Genomic DNA, 27,030 nt, shown 5'->3' on the forward strand with positions numbered 1-27,030 from the left:
GAAGTGAAAACATTTCAAGATTTAATGCATTTCAAACAGAAATCTCAGATATACCAATGATTTTAAGTGAAATTTAAAAAACAAAACAAAAACCTTCTATGTTAAGAAATTAGATGTCCAGGAGTGAATCCAAAATAAACATGTATATCTATAAAAAAACTCACTTATCATTCATTCAAATTTTCTTTTCAATATGATAACCTCTTCAAAAAAGGATAGATAGGTATTTAAGACGCTCAGGTTAATTTATTTTCTGTTGTGTAAACACAATTCCTGTAACAGTCTGACCTTCTCAAGTGGTGTATGGCTCAATATCAAAAAGTCATTAAATACATGCTAGGAATAAAAGCATGATGAATACACAATTATTGATCGTAAGTAGCAAATAAACTTTAGTGTCAGTGGTGTTGAGGAGCAAACATATTAGAAATTTCTTATACTGAAGCACGATCTCTCTCTATAACATCCCTTTCCTATAACTGTCGTCCTTCAGTACTAAGACAGCCGTCTGGATTTTAAAAGAATACCTAATCCTTTTTCCAGAGTTCACTCTTTCAAATGCTTCACAGGTGTTACCATGTAGTTTTAAAGTTTTCTATTTTTTAGGCAAAAGTTTGCAGAATCTTTTACTTTTATATATAGAAGGAAACACGTTTAGATTTCTCACCATTCTGGTCAATCTTTCCTAAGCAGTCTCAAAATTTTCAGGATTCTTCTTAAGATAAGGTACGCAACATTAAATAAATTATATTCTGGCATAACACTAATCTGTCTGCCTATCTGTCAATCCATCTGTCCATCTGTCCATCCATCCCATTGAACTAGTTATTGATTATTATATAATAAGAAGTGATCTCTGACTCCTGATAGTCATGTATTGTGCAATTCTCTCCTCTTGAGTGTGGGAGGAACTTGTTGACCCACTTTTATCAAATAAAACACAGAACTGATGAAATGTCACTTCAGATATTAGGTTATGGAAAGACGGCAGACTCCATCTTAGGTACTCTCTTGGATCACTCCCTCAGGGGAAGTCAGTTTTCATGTTGTGAGGCAGCCCTAGAGAGAGGCTCTCATGGAAAGCTGGGAAGTGGAGAGCAGAAACTGTGAGGTAGTAAAAGTTTGTCATTTTAAGTCACTAAACTTTGGGGTAATACGTTATGCAACATTAGGTACATTAACTATGCTAGCCACAGAGAATTCATGAACAAGTCAGGCAAGGATCCACTTAAAGCTGTAGACCAAAAAAAAAACACGAGTTCTTAAAAGTTATACTGCAAATCCATGTTTGACTAAGGACAAGCATCCAGACATAAAGAATTTTATACAGATACATTTTTTTCTGCTAAAAATATCAATAATAATAAAGTAGTTTTACAAGTATCCAGTATAACAAAATCTACATATTGCTAAGGAAATTCATTTTGACTACATCTGCCTTTCGTTAAAGAGACTTGGTTCTCCTTTCCAGATCGCCATCAATATAATTAGCATGGGGCTTTTGAAGTTTCATTCATTTTATTTTAGAAATCAGTTTTATCAGATCAACTTCATATACAATAAAATCCACCACAATTAAGCTGCATAAATTTTGACAAATACATAAACAGTGATGTACCAAATACAATAACCACAATATAGAACTTTTTCATCACCTAAAAAACTGTTCCGTCTTTCACCTTTGCAGTTTAAATACAGTGCCAAGACTTTTGTGTCTGGCTTCTTTTATTCAATGTAACAGTTTTGTGAGTCAAATGTGGTATTGAGTTCTGTTGGTAGTTCGGTTCTTTGCACGTGCTGTTTTGCATTCCCGCTGGCAATGAATGACCGTGAAAGTTGCTGCACGTCCTCATCAGTGCACAGTATTATCAGTCTGAGATTTCAGCCATTGTAATCAGTGTGAAGTAGGCCCGCACTGTGGATTTAACTTGCATTTGCCCAATGATTAATGAAGTTGAGCAGCGTTTCATGTGCGTAACTGTGTATCTTCCTTGGTGAAGTGTCCCTTTAATTGATTTGCACATTTTTAATAGGGTTATATATCTTCTTATTGAACTCTAAGAGTTCTTCATAGTTTCTAACTAAGAGTCTTCTATCAGATAATTGTTTTGCAAATATTCAGTCTTTAGCTTGCTTTTTCATTTTCTTAAAGGATATTTATCAAACAAATGTTTTAAATTTTGATGCAGTTTATTCTATCATTTCTTTCTCTTATATTTCTTGCTTTTGTGTCTCAAAAGATCCTGGATTAACCCAAGATCATAAAGATTTTTGCCTGTTTTCTAGGAATTTTACGGTTTCAGCTGTTGCACTTAGGCCTATGATCAATCTTGAGTTAATTTAGACTGTGTAGTATAGACTGTAGGATGAAGGTCAGGTTTGGGGTTTTTTTAATTGTGGTTATCCAATTATTCCAGCACCGATTGCTGAAAGACTATAATTTTCCCCATTGAATTACCCTGGTGCATTAGTCAAAAACCAATTGTTTATGTCTGCGCAGGTCTATATTGGAATTCCCTATTCTGTCCCATTAATCTATATTTCTATCCTTATGCCTCAACCAGGCTGCTGTAGTTAGTGTGGCTTTTAGGCAGTGAAAGTTCCCCAACTTTGTTCTTGTTAAAAAATGTTAATTTCTACAAAAAAAAAAAAAAGGTTACTGAGATTTTCATTGAGATTATGCTTAATCTGCAGATTTGGAGGAAACTGAAATCTTAACAATATTGAGTATTTGGATCCATAAACATGGTTTATTTCTTCACTCATTTAGGTTGTCTTTATTTTCTCTCAGAAGAATTTTGCTGAAGCCTTCAACATATTATGTCAGATTATCCTTAAGTATTTCATGTTTTTGATGTTAACATAAATGTTATTTTAATCTAAATTTTCAATTCTTTGTTGCTGCTAATATATAGAAATAGAAATGATTTCTGTACATCAAACTATCTCCTGTAACCTTGTTTGACCCATTTAGTTCTAGTAACATCTTTTGTAGTCCCTTATGATTTTCTACAGAGAAGGCCATGTTGTCTGGGAATAGAGTTTTACTTCTTCCTCTTCAATCTATGTGCTTTCCGTTTCTTACTCTTGCTCACTGAACTAGCTATGACCTCTAGTGCAATGCTGAATAGAAGTGGTAAAAGTAGACATACTTGCAGTGTCCTTATACTGCAAGGGGGAAGCATTTGGTCCTTCACATTTGGGATTACTGTAGGTTTCACTTACATGCTAGCTATCACATTGACAAAATTCCCTTGTATTTCAAGTTTCTCGAGAGTTTCTTTTAATCATATCTACTGAGGTGAGCATATGAGCATATTTTTTTCCATCAGTCTATTAGTATGGAAATTCCATAGGTTGACTTTCAAATACTAAATCAGTCATACATTCCAAAGATGTTACTTGCCCATAATTTCTTATCCTTTTTATAAATTACTGACTTCAATCTGCTAATATTTTATTAAGGATTGTTATAACTATGTTCATGAGGAATATTGGTATGTAATAATTTTTCTTTTAATGTCTTTTTCTGATTTTGGTATGACGGTAATGCTGGCCTCATAAAAGTAGTTGAGATGTGTGTCGCCTTGTCTATATTCTGGAAGAGTTTGCACAGATATGATGTTAGTTCTCCCTCTAATATTTGGTAAAATACACTGTTGAAACAAACTGGAACGGAAATTTTCATTTCTGGAAAGTTTTAACTCTAAATTCATTTTCATGTGGGTACACATTTTTTTCTTGAGTGAGCTTGGGTACTTTTTCCATAGTATTGTCTTCTTATAATAGAAATTTAACCATTTATTCTGTTATATTAATTAGCATAAAGTTCTTCACTATATTGGCTAATCCTTACAGTAGCTGTTAAATCTCTAATGATGGCCTCCCTTCTAATCTAACTTTTATCTTCTCTGACACGAATTACATGAAACTTATAGACATTTTATCTTCCATAGTTTTTCTGAATCAAAAATTCAGGTGAGGTTTGCCTGGGCAGTTCTGGCTTGGTGTCTCTCATGAAGTTCAATCAAATGATGCCTGGGGTTGCAGTCAGCTGAAGGCTTTGCTGTGGCTGGACGATCTTCTTCTAAGATTCCTTCCTCACATGGCTGGCAAAGCGGTGCTTGCTGTTAGCAGGCTTAAATGTTTCCTTGTGTGGGCCTCTGCAGAAGGCTATTTGAATGTCTTCTCAACATGGCAGCTGAATTTTTCCAAAGCTGGTGATCCAAAAGACCAAGGAAGATGCCACATGCCTTTTCTTTCCTAGCCTCAGAATTCACACATCATTACTTCCTTCAAATACAACATTACTTCATTATACAGACTAGACAGGAGTCAATGTGGTAGAGGACTAAACAAGAGAGTTGATGCCAGGAGGAAAGGATCACCAGAGAATCATTAGATGAATGCGATGTAGAAAACACAGTAATGTGATAGAGATTGACTTGGGGTTTGGACAACATTAATAGCATAAAATGAGAAGAACTCATTTACTGAGAAAGTTATTTCTGAACTAAGACTTGATAAGAAGAAACCAGCTAGTAACGATCATATGATATCATGGTTGTTGTTTTTTTGTTTGTTTGTTTGTTTTTGTTTTGTTTTGTTTTGTTTGAGGAGGGCAGGAAACAGGAAATGGTACAGATAAAGAATAATACTTTGAACGTGTTAAACTTGATATGCTTTTTAGAAAAGCACATGAAGATGTCAAATAGGAAGATGGATAATTCTCAAGTTCAGGCAAGAGAGGAGAGAGCTTTAAATAGAAAGGGAAAATAGAGAATAGGGGCTAGAATAGCTAAAAAAAAAAAGGCCATGGCTTACAAGTAAATTGGTAATGTGGAAGATAAAATTGAGAAAACCCTTAGAATATATTAGCAATAACATAAATAGATGGAGATCCTGAGAGAAAAGAAGATACTGGAGAATATGCCCAGGACACTGAATCCCCATTTAATACTGGTTGAGAAGAGAAGACCAAGACAAAGAGAAAGAAATAAAAATAATAATAAACTAATAATAGAAAATTTCCCAAACCTAAGCCTTCAGACTGGGTCCCACACAGAACTGCACAAAAACAAACAAACAAACACATATCTAGTTACAGCCTGATAAAAATTAAAAAACAAAACAAAACCAATTTTGAGAGGGAAAGAATCCAAACAGGAAAACCACAGATTACAAATTAGGTTAACATCAAACTTATTACCAACTGTACATATTACAAGACAATGGGCAACGTGTTGATAATACTGAAGAAAAGGGACTTTGAAACTCACTTACTATACTTAGCCATATTTGAGGGCATACAAATTCATTTTCAGACATACAAGTACCCTTTCAACTATATATGACCCAGAGGAAATCAAGAAAGCTAAAAATAAATTAAGTCAGGTTCCATTAGAACCTTCATGCCTTGAGAAGTCTTCCTTTTTAGTGACAAAGATGAAATGACATAAAATAACATTTCATTCTCTACCAATTCAGTCACACTACTTGATTCTACAGTGAATAATATTTTCAAAACCATACACTGTAAATACTGGCTATTGGTCTTAATTTTCTGAAACAACCGATACAAAAAGTACTCAAGATTTGTAGTTATATAATGGAAAGAAAATGCTATAAACTTTTTTATTTTCTTTTTTTTTAATTTATTTTTTAAATTTATTGGGGTGACAATTGTTAGTAAAATTACATAGATTTCAGGTGTACAATTCTGTATTACATCATCTATCAATCCCCTTGTGTGTTCACCACCCAGCGTCAGTTCTCCTTCCATCACCATATATTTGATCCCCCTTACCCTCATCTCCCACCTCCCACCCCCCTTACCCTCTGGTAACCACTAAACTATTGTCTGTGTCTATGAGTTTCTGTTTTCTCATTTGTTTCTCTTGTTCTTTTGCTGTTCTTGGTTTATATACCACATATCAGTGAAATCACATGGTTCTCTGCTTTTTCTGTCTGACTTATTTTGCTCAGCATTACACTCTCAAGATCCATCCATGTTGTCACAAATGTTCCTATATCATCTTTTCTTACCGCCGAATAGTATTCCATTGTGTATATATACCACAGCTTCTTTATCCATTCGTCTATCGAAGGACATTTTGGTTGTTTCCATGTCTTGGCCACAGGCCATACCACCCTGAATGCGCCCGATCTCCTCTATAAACTTTTTAACAGAAAAATTTGGTAACTGAAGGTTGTATAACAAGCAATCATTCGATTTTTATCTAAAATTGAAGAATGAAAAAATGAAGCCAAGACTTATATTGGTACTTCCAGAAGAACTTAAAAGAGAGACTGCTAACAATGCTTTCCTCTGCAGACTAAGGCACGGGGCAAGAGGAAAAGAATACTTGACTTTTAGTTTTATACTATTGAACAATTTGACTTTGTTTGTTAATATGTATTCATTTTTTTTATTTTAAAAAGTTCAAGATTTTTTTTTTTAATAAATGAAAGAGGAAAATGGTATACATAGAAAATTACAAAAATTAAAGATCACAAGGATTAGAAAGCTAAGAATAAAGTTATTATACAAATTCAATGGCTATAAAATGAACTCTGGATTTTCTAGCAATCTCATGAACACCTAAGAAGTGACCAGAGTTTTCAGAAGAAAATAATAATAGCTAAGAGTTCATTGAATTCTAACTTTTTCTAGGAATTCATTTAAATGCAAAATATGTACTTACTTGTTTAATGCTCACCACAAACCTATGGGGTAGGTACTATCACGATGCCCATTTTTATAGATGGAGAAACTGAGGCACAGGGAGATTGAAACATTTCCATAAACTCATATAGCTAATAAGTGGTTAAGCCAGAATCTGAATCTATGAAGACTGGCTTCATATGAAAAAGGCAGTTACACAGAAAGACAGTATTTCCTGGTACTAAAAGCAGAGATAAATATCAACGAATACATTAAATATTATTTATAGTTGGTAAAAGAACTAACCTCTATGATTTTACTTATCTGTTACTTAAACTATAATTCAAAACATAGTTTTCCTCTTGTCTGGAAAGATATAACTCAAGACATTGAGCCAGATGTCTAAATTTGGGACATCTCTAGCAAAACGACATCACAGAAGGCTAAGTTCTATATCCAAAAATAAATCAAAAGTAGTTTTGGATAACTTTTAATCAGCCTATGAATATCTAGTGATTATTACCTTCTTTTCGTAGGTATACAACCAGTATTTTTTTTTAAATCTTTTGCACTACTTCTATTAATTTTTTCTATTGACTTTATAATTTCAAGTTTAAAATTACTTTTCCTATAACTAACCGTAGACCAACAACCATGAGGGCCTTTTCAGTATCTCCAAGAAGAGCATCGTTTAGTAAGTTCTAATGTAAAAGTGAATTGTGAATGGGTAGATAAACGTGCTAATTTAAATGAATTGAATGTAAACTATTTAGATTACTTTTTACGTAATGCAAGATCTGACAATGAGGACAGAACTTTATTCTAACTTTTAAACTAGTTACATTCTATCAACCACCAAAAATATTATAGGTTTTAAAATAACTGATACATTTTCTTTTTAGGTTTTTACCAGGTAACATTTAAATGTACAGTAAAGACATAATAAGTAGTATGAATCTATAGTCAAAAAGAATCTAAAGTAAATGTGTTGTGCAATATGGATTACATAGCATGAGTTAATTTAGAGCCATTCTGGATTGACCAAGTTCTTATCTCCAGAGTCCCCCAGAGCATAGATAGCACTGACATTATTGGTCAAAGTTGTGAAAGGTACTAACCAGATAAACGATGCTTCACAAACATGGGTCCATGAGCTGTTTTCAAGGCAAGACGTACCAGCCTACCAGAACTGTATGGTAACAATAACTGGGTTTATTACCTGTACCTGGATTTGGTGGAGTGTGGGTGTTTACAATGATTGAGCTGGTCACGTAGTAGGAATGTACCTCCACAACCAGCACTATAAGAGACCCCTACCACACACACACTGTGGGCTTCTTGGTACCAAGGTGCTACGTGAGCATGTCCATCCATGGTGGTTTAACATCTCGAGATGAACAAGTCCTGAGGGACCCAGTGGAGGGATAGTATAAACTATGTGTGAGTCCTCCATACCCACCCCTTCAATGCTTACCTTTCTCCCACTGTTGCTGTGTTACATCATTTCTAAACACAAACTGTTGGAGTCCTGTGAGTCCTTTGTCAATCAATTTCTTACAGCAGTTAACATGATATTAGCACAGTACTCATTGTCAGTACTTAGTTTACATGATGTTAGCAAAATGGAGGAAATAATAATCATTTCCCAAGGCATTCAGCTAGGCCTCACTTCCCATACCCCAGAAACCTAGCCTGGTTGGAGGTGAACCACTTCTTCACAGTGGCCTAATATGCTTTAACTCGTACAAATGATGTAGGATTGAAAAATATATATACCCTTAAAAGTTATACTAAAATATTTGTATTATGAGGTCTCCATTGTGTTTAAAATGGTATATTAATGGAGTCTTCACTAGTACTATTACTTCATAAACTCAGGTATAGCAATTCAAAGTTTAATAAAATAAAGCAGAATAAGAGGTCAGATAGAAAAAGTAATTCTCTATAAGTGTGGGTGAAGTCACAGAACTTCACTGTGTGATTTTGATTCACCTCCAAATGCAGGCACCAGTTTCATACACATTTTCAGGAAATACATAAAAGTCTTGATCTCTAATACTTAAAAAATAATCATGTCCAAATCTAAGTTTCAATTTTCTCATCACCTCTAGCTTATGTTTCCCCTTTCTGGCTCTTTAAAAGCCATGACTTCCAATACATTCCTTCTAGTTCTGTGCTTAGTAGTTAGAAAAGTTCAAACTAAATTTAGTAATTTTTCAGATACAGTTTTCAAAAAATAAATTTTAGTCACTACTGAATGTGGTAGCTCAATCACCAATGAATAAGAAATACAGAACTATACATATTTGAAACCCTCAGTTTAAAATACTCCATTAAAAACACAAGTCTAGTTTTTGGATCCTGTTTTTTACATTAATACCTTATGAAGAACCACCACATAAAATATATTCAGGGGATTCAAATATTATGTTTAATAAGCTGAAGTTGAGAAAAGACTTTGTTTCTTACATTCAATTCATTGAGATCCTAGGTCACATAATTTCAACCAATTAAGACCCAGCGTTAAACACTTTGGGGGAACAAAGGAGGTTACAGATCCCATTTTAACAACAAGATTTTTGCAAAGTGAATGGGAAATCATATGTATGCCTTTAAAAGACTAAAGTAGAATGTTCTGCAACCTCAAGGTCAAAAAAAGTGGTATAAATAATAAGTGTACCAGGAGGAAGAGATAAGTAGGGGATAGAGAGGTCAAGGAGGACTTCTTGGAGGGAAAAGAATCTGAAATATGTTCTTCAAGATAAGTAGGTTCTAAACAGGAGAGAGCATTTTAAACAGGAAAAAAAATGGCAGCGAGGAAGGCACCAAAAAGAAAAATGCACAAATCACATTTGAAGGATGATGACTGTACTTATAGGACTGCAGCAGAGCATGAACACAGGGAGAGGTGAGTGACAAGACCCGGTGGTCAGCATTTCTATAAGTCTTAGTTGTACTGCTAGAGTTACATAGAATGAGTCAATTCCTTTTTCTGATAGCCCTTCATATATTTGAAAACTGCTATTATGTTCCTCCCTTAGGGATACAGATTCAAGAAGGGAGAGATTGAAATCAGGGAGACCAGTAGAGAAGCCTTTGGCAATGTGTACAAGGCTTGAAACGGTAACAACATGAAATTATGAGAAGAAAGAAAGGGATGGTGATCATTTCATGTAACTACAGACTTTTCTCCAACTGAGAAATGTTCTTATAACTTGTGTATCTTATTTCACTTTTAAAATTCACTTTAAAGCCTAATGGGCAGTTTCAAAACCAAGTTTTATGGACACAGGAAAGTGCTGTCTCAAGAACTGACAGCAATCTCCAGAAAGACCATCGCATTTACTGAGGGGATAGTACGGTTCTGTCCTGTACTCTTCCAATTACTTTACATACTTTTCTCAGGACTATGGGTATTCTTGAAGCATCAACAGAGCACCCATAAAAGTCACTGAGGCTGTATTCCTTAACACATTCCCTTTAGCATTAAAGGGTGCTTTCCAACTGAAAAAGTCTAAATTCTAAAACTTTAACTCATGCGTGTGCAACATAAAATATGCTGCAATAAAATCCTAACGTTACCCTCTTTATACCAATATTAACTCAATGATATTTTCAGAATATTGGCAGTTTCATTTCAATGATGATAACACTAAAACACTTTTGTAATTACACATAGTAAATCATGTCTCCTATGTGTTTCTTCATAGGACTTATGGAAAAGTATAAGACATAAGCAATACTATATTTAAAAATAAGTACCCTATGACCAAATAAAACGAATATCAAAGCTTGACCTTAGTTGGCTCAGGACTACCTTTTATTTGTTTTCCAATCTTCAATTTTCAGAATCCCAGGATTAGATATAAACTTTAAGGTCCAAAAGAATGTACCCTCTGTCTTATTAAGTTGGAAAAATTATACTTTACTGAAGATTAGTCCTGCCTAATTCTTTAAAACAATAAAAATATTTTAAAAATACATTTATCAACCTCAAATCATTCAGCCTGCTTGTCTAAATAACATGTATCATTGGCTATATGTATGATAATTTTAATTTACTGTATAACTGGTGTTATTAAAAGGATTTGAGCCTAAATTCCTATTAATTGAGGATAGAAGTAGGAATTCTATCTTCCTAGTAATTCTTATTATATTAGCAATAAGACACACTAACATAGCTCAGTAATCAGCCATATTGATTCACTATATACTTCATATCTTCATGTCTTTCTAGAACAACATGATTTTTAGTTTTAAATTACATTTACATGAACTAATTATAATAAAGAAGGAAAATGAAAAACTAAAGGCAAGTTTTAACATTTAATAAAATCTCATTGTAATCACATATATTTATAAGTACAATTATAGAAAACTAAAATTCAACAAAATATCAAGTAACCAAATTGTACATATCTGAAGCCGCATATTTACCTGACATTGCCCTTGGTGTTTCTGAGAACGGTTGCAGCAAAATTCTGTGTGACACCCACCAAGCTGATTCCATCCACTTCCACAATCTGGTCATTGACTTGTATTCTTTGGGAAGAGAGAAAAAATTAACCACAATTAATTTTTCTGATAATACATTACCATTCACAATAAATGAGTTGACAAAATACTTGATTTTTAAGATACTCTTATTGACGCAAAATTTGTCTTTTGTATATAAGCTCCAAATCTTATTCAAATGCTTAATTTTATAGAAATTAATACAATTATACTAATTTTAAGATTAGTTTGGGGAAAAATGACATTTTTATCGTATTGACTCTTCCCATCAATAAAAATTGAGCTCTACTATAATTACCCTGGGCAAGTGTCATGTATATCATATGTTGTTGCCATGTGTTAAGAAAAGTTATTTAAAGCTTGGGAATAGAAATAAAAGGAGGGCAGCACGTCCTTTCAATGTCATGTAGGTGCATTACTTAACAGGCCCAACCAAGGATAATTTGGGGGAATGTATTTTAATTGATCCACTCTTTAAAATTGATTAAAAGTCCTGGACATAAGGAGTTGCATGTTAACTTGTAGATTTTTGTCCTGAAAAAAATTCAGATACTTTTCTTCTGTTAGAAAAGATAATCCCATAAGCAAGTTTATTTCCCTGTAGAGTATTTAACTAGTTTTGTATCTAACTTAGCAATGCTATTCTAATATTACTTTATTAACTTGCGTTTAAATGCCTACTCCTAAAATGGTCTTTGTACCACATTTACCATGTGACTGGTTCTCCTAATTAATGAGTTGAATAAAGTCTGATACATGTTCATGTTATATTGATGAACGTCATCTTTTTAACTCTTTGACTATTAGCCTATAATAGCTTTGAAGATTCCACTAAGATTCTAGAGCGGATTCACAAAGTCCATTCAACTCTGTTATCAAAGAAATGCACTTCACGGATTGTTAGCATCTTAGCCTGGTCTCCAGAGTGATTCCAAAGCAGCAATAGAATTTTATCTTTGCTACCATGGTTTTTTTTGTGTGTGTGTGTGTTTTTCTAATTTAGTACCTTTGTCTTTCCAGGTTTTTGGCCAGTTTAGCTCTGGATCTAGTTTGCACTAGAAAATAACAACAACAATAATTCCCCACTGGTAGCAGCAATGATTGGGAGTGTAATTTTATAATCTGACCATTCAAGACCTCTATTAGTATTACGGGGATCTATTATCATTACCTAATACTACATGACAAACAATAAAGAATTTGAGTTGCTATCCTTTAATTATTTGTCTATGTGTGAGCTCAAACTACTTCATTTAAAAATTTTATGGTTACCGACTATTTTTCAAAACCTCTCACCTTCCCCTTATCCCAACCTCCCCGCCCCTCTAGCAACCCTCTGTTTTTCCTCCATGTTTCCAAAACTGTCTCTGATTAGTTCATTCACTTATTCTTTTCTTTAGATTCCGCATATAAGTGAGATCATATGGTATTTGTCTTTCTCTTTCTGACTTATTTCACTTAACAGTACCTGAAACTAATTTAAAAAAAGGCTAATATCTATAATATATTAATTCTTAAAATTAAAGGAGAAAAGGACCAAAATTGTGATAAATGGGAAAGATAATATGAACAGATAATTCACAGAATTTATATAAAATGGTCTTAAACATATGAAAAGATGTTGAACCTCATTCATAAATTACCCTTGAATATGAATTTCTCACCTATCTGAATACCTAAAATTAAAAAGTCTGACAGCAATAAAAAAAAAAAATTTATGAACTCTAGAAAGGAAACTAGCCTTTTGAAAGCTTGACCAGTGAATTTTTGTGTTTCTTTGATCACTTAACCTGTTCCTGAGGTTGCAGAGCTGAAGCTACAAATTCTCTGAGTGGCTGTAATTGAGAGAAGCCATTATGTCTTACTGTGTGCGCATGAAGTAGGTTCCTAACTCAGGAGGGTATTTAATAAATTAAAGAACCAATAATCTCAGTTCACAGAGAATACTAAGCACTTTCATAAATCTCATATTCTAAGTTCTTATATTCATAAATCTTATATTCTAATCTTATATTCTAAGTATCTAATGAAAACTTTAAATGTGCTAGACTTTTAATTTTAAAAAAGCCTTAAATGCTACTAGATGCTCAGAAATATTTTTTTATAAGAGCCCAAGTTCATGTAATAAAAGTGAGCCTTTAGACAAATAAACTAATTTAATAATTTTGGTTTAAAATGTAAAATTATGTTTCCTCCATGATTTTGTGAAGATGTGAGTTTGTACTTTCATGAAGAGACTAGTTAATCTGAAGTTCCTAAAATTCAGATCTGAATACTAATCAGACAAACTGATAGTACTCCTACATAAAGTTGGAAAGCACACAAAAATATAAAATGTGTTCAACTAAACTGAATTATAACTCTGACAAACTTTTATATCAATAGTAATTATGTTTTATACAGTATCAGCTTAAAACAGGATTTCCAAGATTTTGGTTATCTCTAAAACCTTGGTCATGAAGCATAGCTTTTCATACTGTATATGATGAGCACTGTAAAATTTCTGTTGAAAAACAAAAGTTCAAAACCATGTGTATTAATTCTCCTTGTCCCTTACATGTTTTGAGAAAATGTATTTTTGGCTTTGGCTTAGAGTTATAGATATTTGAGTCTAAAACCTGTAGTCTAGTTATTTTATGGTTATGCATACATTCATCTTTAATAAAGAACAGTCTAAAGGAAAACTTCAGTCTAATGGAAAACTTTTTAGACCATTTCCATAGTCACTATAAAATACTACCATCAATTGTCAAACTAGCATGTGCTGATTTTAGAGAATATTTTGAAGTTATAAACATAATACATGTTCATGGTTGAAAATTTGGAAAATGTGGAACTATATAAAGAAAATAAAAATGTCATGTAATCCATCTAGAGTTGACCACTATTAAGAATATGCTGGTGAATTTCCTTCCAAAATTATTTTTTGTATACACTTTTGTTTACTTATCAAAATTAGTGAATCTATAATTCAAAATCACTTGAATATATAGTTTTATGGGGTTAATACTTTTTATTCATGATGATAGTATTTGTTGAGTGCTTACTTCATGTCAGGCACTGTTCCATGCTCTTTATATTTTGCATCTTATTTAATCCTGCTAATGGCCCTGATTAAATATATTACTATTTCTGTTTTACACACAAAGAAGCTTTGGCTCCACTTACATAGTCATAACAAATAAGTAGCAGAGCCTGGCTGTGAACCTAGGATATCTGACTCCAGCATCTATACTTAAAGAATACATTATGTGATATTATATCATTAAACACTTTTCTACAACAGATCTCAAGGATATGTTATGCTGTAGTATTATATATGTAAGCCATTTACATAATTGTTATACTAGTATGGTGTTTTGAGCTTGACCAGGTTAGCATTTTTATATAAATATCACTGTGAATATCTCTGATTATTTCATTCAAATTACTTCCTAGGAGTGGAATTACTGTGTGAAGGTGCATTACATTTTAAATGCCAAAACGCCCTTTAGAAAGGTTGTTCAATTTGTACTCCCCTTAGCACTGTCAAAGAGCAGTGTACTGTACTTGTATTAAAATTGAATACAGTGTTAAAAAACATTTTAATAATTGATAAGTAAGACATTATTTTTAAATTTTAATTTCTTGTTTATGAGCCTCTCAAGATGTTTACTCGACACCTGTATTTCTTTCTTTAAAAATTATTTTCAGTATGTTTTTCCTGTTTCATTTTTCACAAATGTGTCATCATCTGTTCTTTTTTTGCCAATCTCCACAAATAAGTCCATACCAACTATCTTCACTTCTTAACTACATAGAACTTTCTCCTTTACTCCCCCAATCTAATAACAAAAATGTTAAAATACAATAAACAGAATTAAAGTGCAACTCTAAACTTAAACACAGTAAAATTCTGTGCTTAGCTTCAACCTTTAATTTTCTTCAAATTTATCGCTTTGAAAATTATTTACCTACTTTTTGAGACATCCAGTACTGTTTTCTTAGACCAAATCATCTTAAATTTTTCAGTTTCATATTATAATCGCTTATTCTAAAGATTGACTCACCCAGAGAAACTTCCAGTTCTGCAAGCTCCATTCACGGTAAGAGCCCTATACAGGTACACCATTTTTTATCTTTTTTTTTTTTTTTTTAAGATTTTATTGGGGAAGGGGAACAGGACTTTATTGGGGAACAGTGTGTACTTTCAGGACTTTTTCCAAGTCAAGTTGTTGTCCTTTCAATCTTAGTTGTGGAGGGCATAGCTCAGCTCCAGGTCCAGTTGCCGTTGTTAGTTGTAAGGGGCACAGTGCAGCATCCCTTGTGGGAGTCGAACCAGCAACCTTGTGGTTGAGAGCCCACTGGCCCATGTGGGAATCGAACCAGCAGCTTTCGGTGTTAGGAGCACAGAGCTCCAACTGCGTGAGCCACCAGTCCAGCCCCCGCCATTTTTTATCTTTTATACTGTGTTTTTACTGTGCCTTTTCTACGTTTAGATATATTTAGATACACAAATACCATTCTGTTACAATTACCTACAGTACTTATTTCAGTACAGTAAGATGCTATACAGGCTTGTAGCCTGGGAGCAATGGGCTATACCATGTAACCTAGGCATGCAGTAGGCTATAGCACTAGGTTTGTGTAAGTGCACTCTATGGTATTCACACAATGAAAAAATCGCCTAATGGTGCAGTTCTCAGAACATAACTTGATAATTAAGTGGCACATGACTAGATATACAACTCTAAGCACGCCAAAATGTTACAAAGTTACTGTAATTTTGCATCATGCTAAGAAGTGTGTTCATCTTTGCACTTTAAGAAGATACAAAAATAGTATGTGTGACTGCAGAAAATGATATTTGTTAGTCTGCTAAATTTCTTGTGTATGATAGGCAATTGTTATCAAGTTCCTATCTGCCAGTGAAAGTTGTTAAATAGCCCAGAAGTTCAATTTAATATGGATAATTGAGACTATGCTAGAAGCAATAGTGACAGAAAAAATATAATTGTGCAGATGAGGTAATGGGATGAATTTTTTGTCCAGAAAAAGGATAGTGGTTTAGTCCTAAGTAAAGTGTCAGCCTGTTCTAGAATATGAAAGAACAATGAAGATAAAAACTTGAGTGTGTACATTAAGTTGAGGAAGGTTTGAAGAAGTCATTTTTATTTGCTTGAATCTCTTACCCTGAGAGAGCGTAACTTTTAGATGCAACCTCATAGAACAATAACACTGATAATTTCTCTCAAATCTTGGCTCACAATGAGAAACACAGAAAAGACAAGACATGAATCCTGGTAGTAAAAAGTTAATGGACAGCTCTCTGCATCAGACTACGCCACAATATGAAGAATACAGACAAGCTGGACTTTCCAAAAATTTTCCAGAACAGCAGAGAAAATAACCTGTTTCCCCCTGGAAACACTGTCTACTGGAATGGAATTTATGGAAATGTACCTGGCTAATCTGTAAAAGGCATTTAGTCCTGGTCATTTCCACAAGTTTCCATGCGCCAGTAAACACAAGTGTGCATCGCTACGGCCTCACAGTCTGGTATCTCTGATATTCCTCAATTCCGAATCTAAAAACCAGTATCAATGGGGGTTAGGCTAATAAAAATATGTAAGTTGGACTATTCTAGGGTTGGTTTAATGTTATTGGGTAGTTATTTATTGGCATGATGTATCTTGCAAGGGGAAACAAAAAACAAAAATCCTACCTCAAAGGACTTATGTAAACAAAACAAGCCACGATAAATGAAAGGGAGACCAACGGGAGCAACAGTAATGAACTTTGGTCAACAGTCTTCCCCAAAAAGCTGAACAGCGAAGTTCTAACTGTATGTGAAAATACATCCATGTCAAAGCAGTAATAGCCCAACTCTCTAAAGGGTGAAAAAGCAAAATATTGGGGCAGAAGAGTGACACAAGAGTGTGTGCAGAGAGGACACCATCAAATTAAGGAATCACAACAGAGGGACACAATTAAAACAGCAGTTTCCAACCATTCAGGGCTGTCTCAGGCTTGAGGGTACCTCAGGGGCACAGATGGGTCCTGCAGGAGGGAGTCTGCTGCAGGGTAAGCATACAAATAGGACTCTTCCTTTGTTTTATGTCACTGCTACCCAAAAGCTAGTCAAAAACAATTAAAATCTTTTGAAAACCAACACTTGAATGAGGACAAACTACACAGCACCTAAATTCCACATTTGATAACCTTTTCCAAAAAACCTGAAAAGGACTGTGCTCTAAAATGATGATATTTAAAAAGCTTGAGAAGCAACCATAGAAGCCATAAACAAAGCAGATCCTAAATACATTTTTAATTTGCCGCTTTAGCACAGCATTATTACTATCTTATGTCAGTTATCATCCATGCAATTTATTCTATCAGCATTTTCACTTGTTATTATAAAATTCATTTTGCTTTATAGATTTATTAAAGAGAATTGGAAAAATAATTAATGTATTAAAAGTATCCTATATACAATCATAAAATTTCTGGTAATAAGTACTAATGGTTAATCAATTTAATATTATTTTACTAAAAAAGTAGAACTAAAACAGAAGATGGAAATAGCTATCATGTCACTCAGCTAAATTATAAGTTACCCTATATGAGGTAAGTTTGCACGAGAGAGAGAGAGAGAGAGAGAGAGAGAGAGAGAGAGAGAGAGAGAGAGAGAGAGAGAGAAAGATTAGAAGAAGAAAATAGTTAGGCCCAAGTAAATGTTTTGAAAGTGATAAAAGCACAAGTATTACCGTGTTTCCCCAAAAATAAGACCTAGCCAGACCATCAGCTCTAATGCGTCTTTCGGAGCAAAAATTAATGTAAGGCCCAGTCTTCTATAAGACCTGGTATTATATTATATTGTATTATATTATATTATACCCGATCTAATATTATATTATATAAGATCCGGTTTTATATTAAAATAAGACTGGGTCTTATATTAATTTTCACTCCAAAAGGCACATTAGAGCTGATGGTCTGGCTAGGTCTTATTTTTGGGGAAACACGGTAACTCATTTAACAAATATTTACTGAGCACCCTCTACCTTTCAGGCATCAGGTGAAAAGGTATAGACAGACATGAATAACTTAAGACACGAAAATTTAGTAAGCAGGACATAATATCAAAGAATAAGAAAGACTCAAAACTTTTTAACCACAATAGATGACTCAGGAGATAAATATCCCTGGCGAATTGTTTCAAGTACTCAAAATGTGGTGAGAGTTTATGAGACATATGGAAGGAGTAAAAGCAATCACAATAAAAAAGGCTTCTTGTGTTGGAGAAGAAGAAACAAGGAAGAAAAGAATTTTCTACACAGGTCTGTTATTGAACACCCCTTGAAGAAAGTGTGACCAAATTTGAGATTAAATTGAAATACTTTTCTTAAATAAGGGAGAGTTATGAAAAAAGTAAAGCAAGTTAGAAAGGTATAACACAGACTCATATTTTTAAAGCTAAAAGGAACTATAAAGAACTTCTAATCCAGAACTTTAATAATGTCCACAACTGAGGTCTGAAGAGTAACTTTCCCGAGGTCACATGGTGATAACATTATTTTTAGTTGTAGTTTAAAGTACATATATAGAAGTTTTACATATTCTCTATAGAAAAATTAAATATTCCATATTAGCTGAATTTAAAAAAACACACAGTCATTTAACACTTGGTATGTATTAATTCTAGGCTTTTTGAGAGAGAGAGAGAGAGAGAGAGAGAGAGAGAGAGAGAGGTAGGTAGGTAGGCTGAGGGGGGAATGAATAAATAGAAAATATCCACACAAGAATGGCATCATACTAATAATCACAATGTGTGAATCCTTAATACAATATATTTTCTATATCTATAAGCATATATATAACATAACTTTAAAAATCATTCTTGACTGGAGGCAGAAACTAACTGTTCCTTTTGTAATTTTTTTATACTGATACCTTTTAAATAGGAAACATTTAAATCCTGTGCATATGAGCACACCAGTAATTGTGATAATAATACTAATTTAAAAGACGCAAACACTACCATAGGTCTAATAATGAGACCGCTTATTTTCACATATAGATATACCTTCAATTTTCATACACATATAAAATGAAATGTATGAATTGAAACATTTCTAAAATCCCTCTGACCATCAAAGTTTTATTATTCTGTACATATACTATATATATCTTTATATAGCTTTCATAAGACTTGCCGCACTATTTTCTTAATAACTTTCAAGCTTATTCCTACTTCATTCAAGAACAGTTTCATAAACTGTACTGTAAAAGGTGTTTTATTTACATAAGCTTATTTAGTACTTATAACAACAATGTAGGTAACATGAAAATTAAGTAATTTGTTCAATTATCCCACAGCTATAAGTAGAGGGGATGAAATTAAGACTACTGGTCACATGATCCCAAGGATTCTGCTCATTTTCATTACATCAAGTTGCCTTTCTTAATATATTCACTGAGGCATTTATTAAGCATCTATTATAACAACAACAGGATTATTATACTAGGAAAACATTCATTTGAAAGGACTGTGGAAAGGCACATTGGGACTAATAAAGCAAAGCGCTCATATTGGCGGAAATACTAAAACTACTCAAAAGAACAAATCAGTAAATAGGTTAATAGAAAACAAGCCTAATGTTTAAAATGAGTAATGGAAAACAAACAGGGCTGAGTTTAGAGCAACAGGAACTGGCTGAGGGCCAACTGCAAAATTTTCTACCTTTTTAATTTTTTAATTAATTTGTATTTTGGTTTCATTTTATGGCTCATTTACTTAAGAGGGATGGTTCATAATAATTTAGCATTGTTTAAATACTAATAATAAGAATTATTTCCTATCACTTTAGGATGACTTAAGTTTTACATGAAACAGAGAAATTATGCAGATTTTACAAACAGATTTTAACTTACTTGGAAGAAAGATTCTAAATTAATAATGGAAATATTTACTACTACCATTATGTAATTCATTTAAAAGGCCAAAGAGATTATATTTCCTTAACTACTCTGAAATGCAAGAAGACTGTTAATAAATTAGTTTTAAACACAAAATATTAATATTCCACTTTCTTTGTGTTAAGTGTGATTGATACACATTCAGTCAGCTGGACATTCACTCAAAAGACTCATTTCAGACCTTTTCTATTCAAGTGCTATGGAAATACAAATAAAGCTACTGACCAAGATGTGGCCCCTAACCTCATGGACAGAGATGATACTGAAGGTGTGGCTTCTATTTTAATAAATTAATTTAGTTTCCCTTGGGAAACATCTGTGTGTATCTATGTTTTTAGGATTATGAAAGAAATAATGCTACTAAAGGTCTCAACAGATATTTGCAAATGATTTTCAACATGCTTTATTATTTCTTGAGAAGATGGTTAAGTATACATACTTAAACCTGGCAGGGGGTGGGGGGGATCAATGTTTCTAGAAAAATAAAATGCCATTGCTTTGAATTTGGCACTCCTATTCTTGGGTCTACCTTTATTTCCATTGCCAACCTTCTGCTTCAGCCCCAACCTGATGATGCATCAGGAGCTTCGTGGGAAGATTAATCAAAATCTTTAAAGACACTTGAGATGTTGAAAGCTAAGACAAAACCATGACCCTCTGTTGCCCTGGTCTACAACCAAATCGCCCAAGGTGGATATTTAAAGCAAAGACTGCCAGACCCCTCTCCTAGAGCTTTAATTTCATAGGTTGAAGTGGCACTCAAGAACCTGTGCTTTTAGACAGAACACATTTTGAGAGACATTAACCTCCTGAATTACCATCATCGCAGAATTAGAGTTCCTATTTTCTCTTCCATTTCTGTCATTTTCAAAAATTCCAGAACTATTATCATTTGTTTCAATATTTCTTTTTTTAATTTTTGTAAGAGTTTATTTGAGACAAACTGATGACATATGCTGGGACCCGCAAGATGTCAAATGCTCCAGAGAATAAGTTTTGCAGCTTCTTTTAGGCATTTGAAATTAAGGAGGGAACAGTAAACCAGATTACAAGGAGAAGGGGAAAAGCAAGGTGGGGATTGGATTACAGCAAAATTAACAAGATTACATGCTGTTTTGAGTGTGAATACCCTCTTTGAGGGGTATTACCTCTGGCATTTCAAAGGTGTGTTAACCTAGAAGCATAAGAACAATGGACAGGACTTGCTTAAGTAAGGCAAAAATAAACCATTTAGTTATACGCCTCGGGTGTGACTATCCACCATCATCTGCCCAGTTAGGAATTCATGATCAGATCACCCTGTGAGGTTACTTGCCATAGAACCCCTTTGTTTTGTCCACAGTTCCCTCCTTTGGTTATAAATCAGTCTGAAGGATGCAGTGATGACCAACCTTTTCATCACATAGTGTGGTCTCACAGTGCAAGGAAGGCTCATTCCTATTAAGTCTCAGTATCAACTCATCTTGTTGACCACTGGGGATGGGGCAATATCATAACCATGGGATCTGAGTTGAGGCTGAATTTTTCCCCGAAAAGGGAAGGGCAGGTAAATGGAAGGCAGTCAGGTTTTATGGCCTTCACTGTGAAAACAAATACACTGGATCATTTCTGTCCTGTGAACTATCATGATCTGAGTTTTGCCTTCTGTCTTATTTTTCCGTTTTGATATTTCTGAAGTGAATCTACATGCTGATCTCCATAGTACATATTCTCCCCAGTTCCTACTAGATAGATAGGTGAATTGTTGATACAAAGATAGACATAGAAAACAGATCCATCCACCCATTTATTATCAGGAATTCTGCCAACAAAGCAGAAAGCAATTGAAGTGTTCTAACATTTTCCACATATGAGACACACTCTGACATTCTGTCCTAAAAAATCAAAAGAAGAAAGCTAACCCTGGAAAACAATTCCTAGAAAACCTTCCTAGGTTTCAGTTGTTAAATAACAGTAGTTAGCTTACCTGCCATCTCGCTGAGCAGCACCACCTTCTGTTACTGTCTTAACAAATATTCCCAGCTTTTCAAGTCCAGCATCTGCTCCAACACCCATTCCGATAATACTTATACCAAGTCCATCCTCATCTATGAAAAAGGGGAAAAAACACAAAAACCTAAATGTTAACACTAATCCTCAATTAGCTGGTGAGACCTATTTGCTGCTTTTAATTCTGTTCTTTACGGACTATACGATATGCTTGCCTTGCAGAATTTTTGTTCTATGCTGGGGAGCAAGGGTGTCAAATAAGACCCTCCATAAGTTTAGTCTCACTTTACTATTGTAGTTAGATATTCATTGTGATCCCAAGAAAAGCTAATAATTTGATTATTAAGTAATCAATCTACCTTAAAACACAGCCTATCTAAACAATATAATATTTTAAGCACAAAAACATATATACTCAAGCACATTGATTTTATTTATTTATTTATTTATTTGGAATAAAATTCTTGAAGTCATACTTTCTTTCTTTGAGAAAAAATATTTTCTATTGTCTTTTAGTCACTCTGAAGGTTGTCTGATTTCATTCCCATTAATTATCCATTTTGTTTTTGTCCTGCTTTCACAAAGAATTTTTTTTTGTTTCAGTAGTTTTATAACAATGTATCTCTAGCTTGACTATTCTGGCTCAATTTTTCCTGGCTGAGACATATATATTATTTTAAATAAATGTGACCATAATGTATCTGGAATTTCCCCTTTATTTATGTAGTCTTCTTTTCTGTTTTACTTGTTCCATATCCCTATTCATATTAACAAGATGGTATGTGTCTTTCAGTACTTTTGTCCTACTATACAAGGATGTAATCTTATCACCAAGTACAGTATATATATATGTGGCTTGTTTTTCCTTCCTATTTGCTTTACACAAAAAAGGTCATCTTATACCTACTTCTCTCTTCAGCTTACTTTTCTAATTCGATAATACCTCGTAGATATCAACTTATATAGATTTAAATCACTTCTAATGATTGCATACTATTTTGTGGTGTGATGGTATCATAATATATCCAACCATTTCTCCAGTGAGAGGCATTCACTTTCGTTTCCATTTTATTGGCCGTGTGAACAATACTGACAAACACCTTGTTTTTAATTCACTTACAAATCATGTGTTTATCCGTATTTCCATTTGTCCTTTCTATAAACATATCTATTTTAACATCAATGAAATAAAAGATACTCTATTTTGCATTCCACGTTTTTTTGGTTAACATTCAAAGTTATTTTCTGATAGCCTCAAAGTCTTTGTAATTATGGTGTATTCTCTGCATAAAAAAAGTGGATACTAACTAACACTGGTGGATTACTAAAAGAAATCTGCTTCATGTACTAAGCAGAATACCCAATGCTTTCAAAAGATTTTTTAGCAATAACCTTTAATATACTAAGTATTCTTAATGAGCAATGTTTTGAAGAGGATTCATCTCATTGAGTATTACTTGTCACCAACTTCTACTTTACGTATAAGTACAATTCATAATCCCACATTCTAAATAAAGATGTTTAAAAATACATCATTTAGCAAAAGTGTGATTTGTTTGCTCAGTTGTGTGCTGAAGAAAGCTTTACAGAATGTTCTCCCTGGAGACACTACCTGACGTGACCCCCAGCTGAAGGCACTTCCACATTGGTTCTGGGCACAGGTGTCTCTCCTGTGGGAGAACTTTAATGCTGACTAACGTATGAGTGACGGCTGGAGACTTTTCCTTCATTTCTTACATTTAGAATGTTTGCACACAGGTGACTTCCCATATTTATTTCATTCAAATCGTTCATAAAGAGGCTTTTTCTTGCTAAAATTTTTCCTACATTCATTACAGTTTTAGAGTTTCTCCACAGAATGAGTTTTCTTGTGCACATGAAGTTTGGATCTGTGCTGAAAGTTCTTCCTCACTGGTTACATGTATAATGTTTCTTCTCTCTTACGTGAATTCTCTTATGTGTATAAAGATGAGCCGTACGGCTGAATTCTTGCCTGCACTTATCACATTCATAGGGTTTCTCTATAGAGTGTGAATTTCAGCATGTGATGAAGGGATGAACGACGACCCAAAGCTTCTCACCATTTTTATTTATATCCAAATAAGTAATAAGTTCTCCCTGCACGTGTGTTTGCTACTGTTTTAAGAGATAATCACTGTAGACTCTTGCACATTGAATAATGCCAAAGGGTTTCTCTCCTATATGAAATCTCTGGTGTATATGAAGTATTAGCTGAATTCTTCACATTCATTGTATTTATAGGAGTTTCTCTTCATCATGAATTATCACACATCAAGCCAAAGTTCACCTGTAAGTGAAACTTTCCCATACTCGGTGCATTTAAAGGGCGCTTCTCAAATGTTGATTCTCTGTCCTATCATGCCATTTAATGGTTTCTTCCTACAAATATCCTGCATGAAAGTTGCATCGTAGTTTTTCAATCCATTTTCCCTGCCTGGACTCAGTCTTTAGCAAAATTATCTTTCTTCCTTCCATAGCTCCTCTTGCTGCTCCAACTGGGAAATTACTTAGATTTGCAAATCTGAAAACCCAGTTGTGGGAAAAGTTATGTTAGTTTGAGCCATCCTCAATTCCCGTGCAGAACACCCAGGACACAGGGTGATAACTGACAGGCGATGAAAGGAAGAGTGCAATGAACCCACGGAGTCCAGAGGACTGATCTATCTCTGTACAGCTTTCTCTGAGCTGTGTGTGTCACGCCTGAGTGAAGTCCAGAGCCACAGGCCTGAAGGCCACTGATTCTTGTGGCTGCACTGTCACGGACCCAGCAGCCACCCTGCCTTCCTCTGTATACACCCTCCCAGGGGCAGGCTGCTTACTAAATAGGCCAAAGCAGCCAGGTAAAGATGGAAAAGACTGGGAGGCTCCGTTATTATGGAAGATGCTATCACCATGCTCTGGAGCTCAGAGCTTATTTTTTCTCTCAGGGAAGACACTTGTGTTGGTTTAGAATTCCCCTCATTGCTAGTGAGATTTGAGCTTGCATTCATATGAGCATGGGTCATTACATTTCCTCTTCACTAAACTGCCCATTTTTCTATTGAGTTTTACTTGTCTCTTTTTTCCCAATAATTTGCAAAGATTGTGAGCATAACATGGATATTAACTCCATGTCATCTACAATAAAGATTTTCCTCCCTCAAATTTATCACTTATCGATGACCTTTAATTGACAACATTACTTTTAAAAGCTTAAATTTTTGGATAATTTAATTGTTCCATCTTTTCCTTTATAACTTCTGGTTTTCCATTTTGGTTAAGCCCCTTTTCCCACAAGCCTAGATGCAATAGGTAGTCTTAAAAATCTTTGTTAAATATATTTATTATTTTATTTTTAATATTTAATTATTTAATCCATGTAGGGTCGTTTTTATATATTACATAATAAAAATAAAAGTGTCCAACTTTATATTCTTTCAGATAGATGTTCAGTTATATCAGAACAATATGTAAAACACTCTGTTACTTCTAAATTAGAGTATCATATGTGTCATATATAACATTAAATTCTCATGCACACTAACATCTTTGTCTGGATTTTCTTTTTTGTTCCACTGATCAATAGCTATGTGAATACAATTTGTTCTGATTACAGAGGCTTTATATTATATTCAGATATTTGGGAAGTTAAATAATTTCACATTTATTTTCATTCTTCCCTTAGGTCTACATTTTTCTGTATAAAATTTAGAATTATATTATAGAATCCCCTCCCCTCACCCTCTTTGATGGCAGTTCTATTTGAAGTGCATTAAATTTACTTATAAATGTATAGGTATCAGAGATACAGTACAGGAGAGATTCTTCTATACTGACTCTTCTCATCCAAGAATATGGTATAGCTTTCTATGTGCTTAGATCTTACATCTTTCAAAAAGATGTATTTTCTACAGATAAATTCTATGTTTTTCTTGGTGATTAATTTAATAGTATTTTGTTTTGGTGGTGCTATTATAAATGAAATACTGCTCCCATTTTCATTTCTAGATTTTTAATTTAAATATAGAGGAAAAAAACCTGTTAATTTTCCTATATTTATCTGGGGCCTGACCTCCTCTTTTATAAATAATCTTATTAATTCTAATATTTTTAAATTAGAATAAATTTGGTATATATATATATATTTGGTTTTTCATATGTAATATATATATATTACATGTTATATATATATATATTATCTATAAGCAAAAGGTTACTTTTCAGGTTTTATTTTCTATTGTTTATACTGATTATTATATTTAAAGATCATTCAAAATGTGACTTCTGGTTTTAATTGAAATAATTTTAGTGTTTACTCAAAAGTACAATTTTCTGTTAGCATTATAATCTATAATTTATATCATATTTAGGTTTCCACACACTAACAACAATCTATCAGAAAGAAAAATTAAGAAAACAATCCCATTTACAATTGTACCAAATAGATAAAATATCTACGAATAAACCTAACCAAAGAGGTAAAAGATCTTTACACGGAAAGCTATATGACATTGAAAGAAATTGAAGAGGACACAAATTAATGAAAAGATAGCCCATGCTCACGAGTTCCAAGAATACATTAAAATGTCCATACTGCCCAAAGCAATCTATAGATTTCATATGATCCCTATCAAAATTCCAATGGCATTTTCCACAGAAATAGGACAAACAATCCTAAAATTTGCATGGAAACACAAAAGACCCTGTATAGCCAAAATAATCTTGACAAAGATGAACAAATCTGGATGCATCACATATCCTGATTTCAAAGGTATAGTAATCAAAACAGTATGGTACTTCCATGTAAACAGACATATAGACCAATGGAACAGAATAGAAGGCTCAGAAATAAACCTATATATACATGGTCAATTAATTTACGAGAAAGGAGCCAAGAATATACA

General features: G+C 33.6%; 1 protein-coding gene across 17 annotated transcripts in view; it reads right to left on the reverse strand.

The window, feature by feature from the left end:
• Positions 1 to 27,030, reverse strand: part of PPP1R9A (protein phosphatase 1 regulatory subunit 9A) — a 273,673-nt gene that overhangs the window by 101,208 nt on the left and 145,435 nt on the right. For all 17 annotated transcript variants that reach the window (XM_019729737.3, XM_019729733.3, XM_019729732.3 and 14 more), the window contains 2 exons: positions 22,104 to 22,224; positions 11,102 to 11,206 (listed from right to left, as the gene is read on the reverse strand). In XM_019729737.3, coding sequence (XP_019585296.2) covers positions 11,102 to 11,206; positions 22,104 to 22,224 — 226 coding nt within the window. The remainder of the gene's footprint in view (positions 1 to 11,101; positions 11,207 to 22,103; positions 22,225 to 27,030) is intronic.

This window comes from Rhinolophus sinicus, chromosome 4 (assembly GCF_057876585.1).
Source record: "Rhinolophus sinicus isolate RSI-liver-muscle chromosome 4, RSI-T2T, whole genome shotgun sequence".
Taxonomy (NCBI): Eukaryota; Metazoa; Chordata; class Mammalia; order Chiroptera; family Rhinolophidae; genus Rhinolophus; species Rhinolophus sinicus.